This window comes from Nematolebias whitei, chromosome 7 (genome assembly GCF_014905685.2).
Source record: "Nematolebias whitei isolate Nwh7 chromosome 7, NemWhi1, whole genome shotgun sequence".
Lineage (NCBI taxonomy): Eukaryota > Metazoa > Chordata > Actinopteri > Cyprinodontiformes > Rivulidae > Nematolebias > Nematolebias whitei.
The window spans coordinates 12,961,208-12,974,328 of record NC_056504.1 but is presented as its reverse complement, the minus strand read 5'-3'; the positions used below and the strand labels follow the sequence as shown (position 1 = coordinate 12,974,328).

Genomic DNA, 13,121 nt, shown 5'->3' with positions numbered 1-13,121 from the left:
TATATTAACACTAAAATGAACTACAACTTACTACTTGCACTACTATTCCTATGCGGTTTTTCACTTATCACAGGTAGGATAGCTTCGGATATTATCAGCCCATTAAATGGCCGTTATTAGTTGTTATCATGCTCATACGTACTGGTGAGACTGTCCCACCTACCTACTAGTCGCTTTAAAGGTACGTTATTAGGAGAGTGGTGGCGCAGAGGTTAGAGAGGTGGGCCTGTGATCCGAAGATTGCCGGTTCACGCCCCGGCCCCGACAATATCGAAAAAATTGTGTGTGGGGTAGGTGAAGCACCCACACTTGCCCCCATCCTCATTCACCATACTCTGGGCCCTTGCCCTTAACCCCCATCTGCTCCCTAAACAGGTCTCTCTTGAAAATGAATTCTCGTGGCTCAATGAGACTACCTGGATAAATAAAGGATAAATGAAAAAAAAATATTGTTATTATTGCTGATAATAGGCAGCATGGTACTTAGGGTACGAATCTCCTGCGATAAACGAGGGACTACTGTATTATAAATCTAGATATAGCAGAACAGTGTTTTTTATTTATTTCTGCCTTCAGAAAGATAACTATCAGTGATGATGGATAAAAGACAAAAATTCTGGAAGTAGATCACAGTATTTACAGTCATGGCATTATTAAGTCTGGTGTTGTGTTTGTTGTTTTGCCCTCCTCTCATCTCAGCCTAACAACAGCTTTGTTAGTTTAAACAAGCAAACACATAATTAGATTAACAAGTAACGACAAATAGCTACTTCTAGACTAATGGTAATTAATTTTGGTTGATGAAACAGAACAGAACAAACTACAAATATGTATCTTACAAAAAAATCTTGTAAACAGTTGTGTTTTAGAAATTACAATAGAGAGTTGGATATAGTTAGTCATGAAGCTTGGGATGAAACATCAGTAATGACCTTGTACTCCCATGTAGAAAAACCAAAAATGCATTGTATTTTTTGTGTTGTAGTTCATTCTAAAAACACAACGGCACCATTTATGTTCACATCGGTTCCAATCGTCATGTAATATCAACCTGAAAGTGAGAAAAAAAATAAAAATACAAGGTATATATATATATATATTAATAATATATATCAAGCATAGAAAATATCAGTGGCAAACTGTGACTAAGAGCTAGGTCTTCGGTTAGGATGTAATGTTGCAGAAACTTGATAAATACTAACATCAAAGACTCTACAGAGTCGCTTCCCTTTTTCACAGTTCAGAAATTTGTTGAACAAGAAATGATTTTACCTTTATTATACATCAAGTACATAAATGCCAACCCAGTACTAAACAGAACAATCAACAGGGACAACTCATCTGAACACATATCCTGAAAACATCCACCCATTTCTGTTCCAACATTACCCAGCAGGCAATGCTGTTCACGCTTGTGTTCAAGTACAGCATGTCATTTCAAGATTTCACTCTGAAGTTTAACGTTTAATGCTGTTTTAACATGTTTATTTATTTATTTATTTATTTTTACCCACAGCACTTACTGTTTCTGTAAAATTTCATCATGTAATAAAACCAAAGTACAACTAGTCACGATAAACAATAAATCAATTAATTACATGATGAATGAAAATTATCAACCTCATTTTCGTTTCTTCGTGTCTCTCTCTTTCTACCAGACAAAGGCTCAACTCCGGTGTTCTTCACTGACCCTGTTCGTTCTCTTTTCTCTTTAAAATCCATTTTAGCTGTCCAAAATTGCGTTTTTAGATCGTTAAAAGCAGCTAAGCTGAGAAGCTAAGCTATGAGCTAAGCTAACAGGCCGACCTCGGGAAAAAAAACTCCGTCTTGTCGAAGCTCCAAAATTCACGGTTGAAACTTGTGCCTTTGTGTAAAAAGTTTTTCTCTGCAAATATAAGCTGAGAACTTGTTTACTGAATTTTTATTAAAAGCTTTGTGTGAAAAATGCTATGCTAAAGAGCTCAAACCACACCGAGCATCCGCCATTTTGAGACCGAAGAGAGACAGCCCATGTCATGTCAAGGGGCCTCCCTCCCATTTTTCTTAGAGACAAACTGCTCGCTTCCTCACTATCCATCCTTCAGTTCAAACAGTCTTATACTGTGGTTGAACAAAAGTACTACACACAAAACAAATTAACAAACGTTTCTTCTTAAATTTGACAATAATTACTAATTATTGTCAAATTTTGAACAATATTATAGTTTATCGCAATAATTTCTGAGACAATTAATCGCCCAGCAAAATTTGTTACCGTGACAAACCTAACTATAATATTGGAAATAATCACTGTTAAACATAAATGTGATATTTAACCTTCATTTCTTTAGAGCGACTACAATTTTATTGTGGAATATTGAATTTATAGGTTGCAATTGAATGCATTACAAAATTTTACATGAACAAGATAAGTAAACAAATAAATAAACAAATAGATAAAACATATAAACAAGAGACTTTCCGAAGGCTCAGAGCTTTTTGGGACCAGTTTTGATCCCACCCTTTAAAACAATTATTTAAAAAAGAAATGGAAAACTTATTGGAAAAAAAAAAAAAACTCCATGTTTGAAAACCGGGAGACACAAGTAAGTTTGACTGAAAGCAAGTCCTCATTTTTACCTACTGGTTCTGGGGGTCCGGTGGTCTAGAGCGTTTTCACAAAACTCCAGACTGGAATTTAAAAAAATAATTGTCAAAAAATCAGTTTGGGTGTTATAACTGGTTAACTTTGATATTTTGTTTTCAGCTGAAAAAGCTCTGAAAGACTGACTAGTTTTTTTGTGGGGAAAAATAAAATATTAAAAATATAATACTTGTAAGCAGTTAAATAAGGCGGCCAATTGTTCCGTTGAGGAACATGACTGGTCATAAACTAAAGGACGATATAAGGGTCAAAAGAGTCTGATTGGTCATGTGTAGTTCATGCATTGAAACGCTTCTTGCTCAACTGCAAAGCATTTAACAGAAAAAAAAAACTATCAAAAAACACGAAGGCTACATTGAACACATACACTTAATACAAAATAAGTATTAAATAAAAATAAAACATTTCATATGTGCTAAATTCTTGTGCATTCACAGATGTGCAGCAGGTGCTAAATAATTTAAAATAATTTGTTTTAAATAAAAATTTCATGCCGATCGTGTGGCTCTTCTATCAATCAGCTAATTGTGTGTCATGTCCAATCTTATTTTGAAAAACCGCGATAGAGCGAGTCCGTGATAAACAAACTGCGAAGTAGCGAGGGACTACTGTACCTTCAAACTTGTTGCAAACAGGTTGTAGGGACAAACCCACCAACTTGGTGGGGGGGTGTACTGATTACTGAGTTTACGTGCGTGCTGGTTGGCGGGTACTACTGTTCTCCTTGTATGTGCCAAAAGGCCAACTGAGGAGAGGAAGAAAAGCAGCATTGCTTTCCACCATATGCCAAATCTGAGCCTGCCTGCCAATATGTGGGGGGTGGGGGGGTACTGGCAAGTGCTAGCGCGGCTGAATCCTTGACAGAGGGAGATGAATAATTGAACATGTGCGAGGCAAAGTTCTGTTGGGATGGAGCGGGGTGCGTTTCTACACAGTAAAGGGGAATAGAGACAGTCAGGCTGTCTGCAAGCAAATCTCTCGTTTAGACTGAGCCGTGTTTGTTTTCTTGTTAACATGTCGAAAAGTTGCAGAGATTTTACTGATTCAATTAAAGCGATGCACGGAAAGATGTGGGAGGGAGAAAGAAAAGCACAGCTCACTGGCGTTGATGCTTGTCATTGATCATACAAGTTAATTTACACTGGAAACTAAAGAGATTTAAACCATTCTGCTGAATGTTGTTGAGAAATCAATATAACCTTCTGTAAGTGCAGAAATGTATTCAACTGGGTAAGAAAAACTTTAATAATTTAACAGACACAACCAACCTTCAGTAACAAAAGCAGCTGAAGAAACATACAGCGTCCAACGCTAAAAATAAAAAGCTTTTAAAGATTTAAAGCGAAACTTAGGGCTTATTCTGCATTAATCACATCTACATACAACAGTCTTAAGAAATGCCTTAGTTAAAGTCAATGTAGGAGTTTTAGGAGGTTATCACATGTTAAGCTGGATGCATTTAACCATATGTGTCATATCGAATGTGCCTGTTTCATTTCATATCATCAACCAATGATGTCATCAACTTCCATCACCCCTTTCTCTACTGTAAAGTTACAAACTACTTCCAGATTCTGTCCGTGAGGCTGACACATTGTCCAGTTTTAAGACTGGGCTTAAGACTTTTTTAAATTTTTTATGAATCCTATAATTACGGTTGGCTTGTTATGCTGTTTTAAGCTTAGACTACTGGAGGACAAATTGACCTCATTTCCTTTAAAAAATGTTAAAATTGAATAGTTTTCATATGATGCTATTTCTATCTTAACATGTGATTCTTGACCTGCCATTGTGTATCTGTTCTTCTCAAACCCAGCCGGTCAAAGCAGATGGCCGCTTGTCCTGGGTCTGGTTCTGCTAAAGGTTTCTTCCTCATGAGGGAGTTTTTCCTTTCCACTGTCGCCTTCATGCTTGCTCAAGATGAGAGTTCTGTGATGGAGTTAAACTCAAAGCAGTCTGCTCCAAAGATAAATAATGCTAAATTGTTGTTTTTATATATGAATGTTTCTGGTCAGTGCCCTGAGATGACTTCTGTTGTGATTTGATGCTATATAAACTGAACTGAATTGAATTTAAGACAATACCTCAGTGACACTCCTGTAGTATTTGTAGACACTTTGCATGTTTTGTCATTTCCCTGAATACTTCATGTCACCAATTTGGATAAATGAATTCAAGTTCTCCATACATTTCCATCATTTCCATAATTTTGAACGCGGCCAGGACTGATTTCTTTCATCTTTAACATGTTTTGTTGTGATAGTGGTAAGGCCATCCAATCTAATGATGACACATGGATTAAACTGATGCGGCTTTCAACCAGTAAAAAGAACCAGAGATACAGTTTGACCCAATCAGAGCAGAGCAGGGCGGGGCCTGCTGTCTCATACACGGTGAGTCCGGGTGTGAGCAGCAGAGGGAACCGGCAGGTGAAAGCTCACCTGCAGCACCGGAGGGGGGCTTGAGTAACCTCTAATTGTAGAAACTATTTCAGGCAAAATATTTTTTCTGCTTTAATTCATGTGTATTTCACTCAGCTTTGTAAGACAGGGCATGTTTTATTATGCAGAAACCATTTCTGAGTGTAATATCAGTGTTCCTCCTAAGCGGGGCACCCTGCCCCCTCAACAGATCCGAGTGCCCCACTTACCAAACCCCACCCCCGGGCGACAACTGTCGATATTGATGTAGCATGATACGCAATACAAATGTGCACTCCCCCCTGATATAAACCGGCAGCAACGTAGCACCAAGCTAGCAGGTGGCAACACAGACATGACTCCGTCCGGTCCTCATACCTCTGTTGACAAAAAAAAAAAATATATATATGATGATCCAGGGAAACTGATTTAGTGGAAACACTGAATATGATACCAGAAACTTCACTTTAGAGGTATATAAAAAAAACAATAAAAAAAAACATACTATATCAAAGTTCTAGTTGTAACAAAAGTAAAGTCTTAAGAGAATAAATCAAAACCAAAAGATTCCAACATGTTTGGATCAACATGGGCAGTAGAGTACATCCAGTTGAATATGAACAAAAGTATTCGTGTTGCCAAAAGCTGAATATATTTACCATCATCAGTGAGTTCTTAAAAATCAAAGCATTGCTAAGAAAAGGGAACAACGAATCTTCAAAGAACCACTTCCTAACACCATGGATGTTATTGTGTTCATTCATACTCATCTGCTCACACACACTCATGTTCGTGCTGCTGTTGTTCGGCTTATTGTTTTTGTACTATTAGTGCTTAGTGTATTCTTAGTTCAGCATATTTCTTAGTTCATATTTTAGATCTTATTACTGTTTTTTCTTTATATACTTTTGTTGGATGTAACTGGGACCCGGTGTACACAATATTGTTCCACCACATGTACCACATGTGGTGCGTGTGACAATTAAAGAGCCTCGACTTGACTTAGTAGTGCAGAAGCCGAGCATGTGCTGCTGCAGTCAGCTCTAAAACATTCTGACTTGAAAATGAAAGCGATGATGGGAAGTTGAGCTGTGCAGATTGCTTCTGATCAAATCTTACAAAGCGACTCTAAAGGACGTGGGAAGGTCAGAACAACCAAGAGAAAAACCTAAAGAGTCTCCACGGCTGCTGCTCCATTATTTCTATCACTGAACTGTGGTGTCACTGTTTGAATCGTCTTCCAGGACGGCGTACAGAAGTTTGTGCAGTGTGCATATGAAACAGCCCACAGATTTTCTGGGTTTATTGGAGAAACATAAGAGAGATACAGATGGGCGTTTGAAGAAAATGATGAATTCCACCGCTGCAGGCAATGACATGAAGTAGAAGGGAAGAAAACAAACTGTATTCTCCTTAAATGGTGCTGCCTTGATAATCGACAGAGACAAATGTGAATGGCTACAAAGCTGTGACAGCAAATCTTCTCCTATGGTAACCTTACATTCTGGTTATGTCACTGTCCCGCTATCGCTTGTGACTTCCCATTAATCCTCAGGAATTGATCTGTTGTGTCCTCTTGTTTACCTGCTTCTTTGTTATTGCAAAGCCACTTTCTCTGAAATCTATCTTATTCTAATAATTGTGCTCTCTCTCTCTCTGACAGATACCACCCTGTCCAATGAGCGTGGTAAGTAGAACTGCCACACACACCCTCGATTTGAAACCATCTGTGCGTGGACTCTGCTAGCAACAGCACAGCGGTTGTTTGCGTTGATGTGGAAGGAGCCTCTCTCAGATGCTAGTCTCAGTGGGGGGGTGTCAAGCCACAAACATCATCTGCATCAACAGGAAGCTGCTTTCCTCTCCATCACATTGTATGTCACAGCAAATGTTGAAATGAGGAGAGAAGCATCAAGCAAAGGCAATTATGAAATCAGCATCCACACACCCATGTGGCCAATCAGAATCTGAGTTTAGCATATTCTCTCTGTGTGTGTTTTGCCTCGACCTACTTAGTCAATTTACCCCCTTTTGACTTCAATAGTATTCAATAACAAGCCAAGAGGGAGAATCGTTTTATTTTATTTTATTTTTTACTTTGTCTCTTTCCAACTCTAAAACAGTGCATCTCCATTTGGTCTAAATAAAGGGTAGATGGATTCCCCCCACTGTGGCAGCCTCTTATTTAGTTTAGGATTTGATTCCTGTCTGTTGTGCTTGGAGAAACACTGTAATCTGTTCTTCAAACAGCTGAAAGAGGAAGTCCATCTGGTGTACTGCTTTCGTTTGTATCTCTAATTTGCATGTGTGTGATTGCGATTCATTCAGGTATCTGTTTTTAGCATTGTGAGAGGACCTGAGGCAGCCACGTCACTTTATGTCTTAAAGCTGCACCTAAAGGTGGTATTACTTTGAGCGAGGACTGATAGAAACTACTGTAATTTCCGGGCTCCTGAGCACACCTAAATATAAGCCACACCCACTAAATTACAAAATAAAAATAAAAATTGTGACCAAATTTCATTGGTCCACTGTAACCTGTTTGGTAATGTCATTGGTCAGATTTTTTTTTACCTTTTATTTATTCAAGTACAGTCTCATTAAGTCACGAGGCCCCACCCCACAAGAGAGATGTGTATTGGGCACCTATGTGAGCACCCGGGTGTGACGAGGCTAAATGTTTTGGCCGTATGAAGCTCGTTAGCCCATCCCCCCCCCCCCCCCCCCAAAAAAAATCCATAAATTAGCCACAGCATTGTATAAGCCGCGGGGTTCAAAGCCTGTGGAAAAAGTAGCAGCTTATTGTTTAGAAATTACGGTAGTTAGCAAACAGCATTTGCAAGGAAATCTCCAAAATGTCTTGAAACATACGTTGTTCTCTGTTATTTTGCAAAAGTTGAAGAGGCTCCAGCTCAGTGTTTGAACATGTTCAAATGAATTGTACAATTTCTTTCTTGTAATAGTCACAAAGTTATTTCGGGCGTCTTAAAGCCATCTTGAACAAGTTTGTTTTTGTAAATTCAGCAGAGCTAGGGCTGCATTGTGAAACCTGTGTAGGAGCGCTCCTATGACAGAAAACTAGCTATACCCCCAAAAACATGGTGTATGGTGATAAATGGACAGTTACCAGCTTGCATATATAAAAAAATTGATGATAAATATAAACAAAACAAGTCTAAGTTTGTCCATTAAAAAAAAAACTGCACATCAGTATAAATGTGGTGGCAGCTACAAAAGGGATGGTCAAGGCAGGTACAATGTGGCTTGAGGTGGGTAAAGAAATACGTGCATGTCCTAGAATAGTTTTACAAGCCCTGCACGCAACAATAATCCACGATAAGAAACTTCTGATGCTCAAAATTCACCCACATCACACGCTGATCGCTTTGTTCCAAACTCTCAGTATTCATGAGACTCCAACAGAAAATTCTCATAATTCATTTATTTATGTTTGCATTTTGGAGTTGCCAACTAGTCTTCCACAGTCATGGCTCAACGAGGTACTGCCCTTAGGACACGTCATCCTCCAAGTGTTAGAATGACAGTGACACAGAAAGAGGTCTGGCAGAGCTTCGTCTCTCCGATAAGGGATGACGGTTCTGAGCGAAACTGCCGAGTCATATGATGCGGCGGCATCACTCGGTTGTTCATCCAGATGCTGCATGTCTGGTCTTTGAAACATCAAAGAGGCAGAAAGAAGAGGAGGGTAAAGATGTGGATCAGATCAGGTGTTCGAGTTTGGGCTTTCAATGTGTATGTGTGTTTGGGGTGGGGTGGGGGGGAGACCTCTGTTTGTTGATAGAGGAGACAATGATACACCACAGTGAAGCTGTGTGATCAATTTTTCATTTCCAAGCAAGCAACAATGCTGTGGTTTTCAGTGCATCTACACTGGAAGAAGGAACGCGATAAGAAGTCACACAAGGCAGATTTATATTTTATTTATATATATTATATATATATATTAATTCTGAGTGTTATCCTTGATTTTCACCTCCCTTCTGGTCCTGCTCCCACTGTTCTCTTTTTCTCCTCACCTACGTTTGTTTTCTGCATAGCAGAGAAGCTGAGCAGTTGCATAAAAATAAAGATACTCCACAATTAAGACAAATGGAGCATTAAAAAGCAGCAAGAGATTGAGAGGAGGCAGCATTAGTGACTGTTGGGTCCTGCTCCATTGTCCTTCAGTAAATAATCCAGAAGACTGTTCACGATTCATCTGCATGCTCATCATTCCGTGTCGTCCACGGCTGGTTTTCATACATGTGCAATTTTATAAGAACTTGAACATGCTTTACAGAGTCTACCTGCAGTGATAATCGCAGGCACTTGAGCTCGTTCTTTGTATCTTCCTGTTAACGAGCGCTGTCTGCTCTCTCGGCGGGGACCGGGAGTGTCTGATAGGCCTCCTCAATGTGAAGAGGCTGCAGGCGCATCCTCTCCAAGCTTAATTGGCTGTACCTGAGGCGGGAGGGCAAGGTGTAATTGTGATAAGAGAAAAAAAGCTGTGCTCGGCTGGTTTTAGTACCCTTATCTATAATCTCCAGATTGATTATAGTTTTTCTGCCAGCCGTGCAAATTGTTCGACCCTATCACCAAGACTGGAAACCATCTTAAAACACAGTCGCCTTGTGTTGGTGCAGAATATAGACTGACTTTCAACTCTGCTGTTTAAGGTTTTTATATTTTAGAAATCTGTAGGATTCATGTCAGACTGAACATCAGGTTAGGAGCTGGATTTTCCACAGTTTAGTAAATATGATTTAATCTTTAAAGTTACTCCTGTGCATGTAGAGTAAAACTGTTTTGGAATTTGGTGATGAACAGACAACATTCAATGAAATATGTGAACTTTTGAATATTCAAAGAAAAGTGAAATAAATAATTAATTTCCAAGTACGATTTTGCTAAAAAATTGCCAATAGTTGCTACAAAGTTTTCCTGAACTACAGAGATATATATTTCCAGCTTGTACTGGTAATCTTATTTAGCCTGGTTATAAGGGGGAGTGGTGGCGCAGATGTTGGAGAAGGCGAGCCTGTGATCGGAAGGTCGCCGCTTCAACTCCCCGAACCAACAACATCAAAATGTGGGTGGGAAAGTTGAAACACACACCTGCCCCCACCCTCATTAGCCTCACTCTGGGCCCTTGATCAAGGCCCTTAACCCCCACCTTCTGCTCATCTGGACTCTAGATAGCAGCTCTCTGCTCCACACAGAGGGCTGTGGTAGCTCGGTGGTCTGTGGTTGAGTCAGGAAGGACATCAAGCATAAAAACAATCACCAAGTCTTTGTATGAGTTAGTTCTCCGTGGCGACCCCTGAAGAAGGGATCAGACGGGAAAAAAATAGCCTGTTATTAAACACATAAATAAAATTAATAACCACCAAATACAATTGCTATACAGCAATAAAACTGTAATTTTCTGTTTCAAGATCCAACTTTTGAGGTAACTAGAACACATCATCATTACACTTAATTAGGATTCAAGGTTCTTTATTTGTCATACACACCACATGTGGTGGAACGAAATTGTGTACACATGGTCCCAGTTACATCCAACAAAAGTATTAAAATGTAAAAGAAAAACAGTGATAAAATCTGAGATATGAACTAAGAAAAGTGGTAATTAAAAATACACAGCACTAGTAGCATAAAAACAATACACCGAATAGCAACACAAACATCCATTCAACCTTTAATTAAACAGGTTAGTGCCATTGAGCCATGAGGACTCATTTACAAGAGAGACCTGGATACATGAGTCTGTGTGAGCAGATGAGCACGCATGAACACAGCAACATGAAACAGATCAGCAGCAACATGAAACAGATCAGCAGCAACATGATGTGATTTTTTTCACAGTGATTATTCTAGTTAGAGATTCATGAGTCTAACAGCCTCAGGGTAGAAGCTGTTCCTCAGTCTAGTGGTTCTACACTTAATGCTCCTCAACCTCCTTCCTGAGTGGGGTGGGGCAAAAAGTGTGTGTGCTGGGTGAGTGGTGTCCTTCATGATGCAGGTGGACCTCTTCCTGCATCTGGAGGTGTAGATGTCTGTGATGGTGAGGAGGCTGACTCCAACAGATTTCTGTGCAGCCTTCAGCACTCTCTGCAGAGCTTTCCTTTCTGCAGCTGTGCAGCCTCCATGCCACACGTTGATGCTGGAGCACAGGATGCTCTGCACTGCACACCTGTAGAAAGAGGTGAGGACTGAGCTTCCCAGTCCAGGTTGTCTCAGCCGCCTCAGGAAGTAGAGTCTCTGATGAGCTTTCTTGATCAGGCTGGAAGTGTCATTGCCTCACAACAAGAAGGTCCAGGGTTCAATTCCCTGCTTGGACTTGGGGTCTCTCTGTGTGGAGTTTGCATGTTCTCCTCATGTTCGTGGGGTTTTCTCCGGTTACTTTGGTTTCCTCTCACAGTCCAGGAACATGCATGTTCAGGCCTCCCTTCCAAAAGACATCTGTGGAATCCTCAGTGGGATTTGTCTGGTCAAAGAAAGGTTGAAAAATAAAATATATTTTTTGGATGTGCAACTAAACAAAAAACATGAGCTGGTTTGTAAGATATAATGTGATCATTGTCTTATCCTCAAACACTCAGTCATCTCTATGTCAACGGGCTGGCATTGCAGAAAATCACATTATTTCTAAGCAGCTGAGTTAAAAATGGTCTATCATTTCTCTCCTCTACAAAAGCTCAGACTGTCTTCCTGTCAAGCTCGCTGGTGTTTTCAGTTCAGCTTCAACGAAGATGATGGGGTTACCACCTTGGTTTTAGAGATAAAAACAGGTTTACAGCTGGCAAACATCCTTGATCTCATTTTATTTGGAATGCTTGTGCTGTAATCGAGCTGCTACCCCTAACATTTTCTAATGTACTGTGAGGAACACCACAACACGTGAACCAAATGCTTTTTATGTAGCCTCCGCCAACTTCCCCCTCTACCCTCCTTCCTTTTGCCTCTTCTCTTTCACTGATTTTGAGTAGCTGTTAGGGCTGAAAGAGCAGCTAATGGGTTGTGAAATGTCTCCAAAGCTGGAGCAACAACAGAAGTTAATTTCCTCAAAGCTTTTCCGAAACAACACAAACAGCGTGAAGAGAAGAGGTCTTCTTTTCTGCTAATGTCCCATCATCGCCTTTTTTTTTTACATTTTTGTCCCCCATTGTGGAGCAAAGTTGAGGAACTGGAAATAACTTCTGTCCATTGGTCTGCCCATGCTTGATAACTTGAAAAAAAAGTGAGATATCAACTTCCATTTTGGTGTGTCTGCATCCAGGTGTAAGAAAGATCACTGTCAAATCAAATACTGGGTTTCCACGTCAAAATCCAAGATGACTGTCACCTTATGTGTAGATATGTAAACCTTGTGAGTTACATGACTACAAAAATTAGAAACGTGCCAACTTCCATTCTGATGTGCGACCCTATCAAGAATTGAGTTGCAACATTAAAATTCAAGATGGCAGCCACCTTACATGTCCATTGGTCTTGAAAGAAGGATAATTTGAAAAGTGAGCAACATGCCGACTTTCATCATGGTGTGTAGCTGCATCTAGGCATAAAGAAGGTCACTATCAAAAATGTGGTTGCCATATCAGATGGTCACTGCCACTGATATATGTATACTAGCCACTCTTATCATTTGAGGAAACTATACATCCTAGTTTTTACATTTCTTAAAAGTACATTTTCCTTACATGATTGGGGTGGCCTTTGGAGTGGCTGAAAATTAATTTCTGGTGACCAAGGCCATCATTAGCCTCCCCCTGGCTCTGCCACTGCAGCTGATCCTGGATAAAATTGCTTTTTCCCCTCGCCAGGATTTGTCACTTTGTTCTGCCTGGGAGAAATTAATATTAATAATAATAATAATATTAATAATAATCCACAGTGTAACTCTCACTACCACAAACGTTAAGGTTTATTTGCATTCCCTCTAGTCCAGATATATATATATATATATATATATACATATATGGAGATCGGAAAAGCGACGCGTAGGGAAAGTAACGTTTGTGGTAGTGAGAGTTACACTGTGGATTATTATTAATATT

General features: G+C 39.7%; 1 protein-coding gene across 1 annotated transcript in view; it reads left to right on the top strand.

The window, feature by feature from the left end:
- The window catches only part of cdh4 (cadherin 4, type 1, R-cadherin (retinal)), a 446,399-nt gene that overhangs the window by 191,645 nt on the left and 241,633 nt on the right, over positions 1–13,121 (top strand). The window contains exon 3 of the mRNA XM_037679124.1: positions 6,728–6,751. Within this exon, the coding sequence (XP_037535052.1) occupies positions 6,728–6,751 (24 nt within the window). The remainder of the gene's footprint in view (positions 1–6,727; positions 6,752–13,121) is intronic.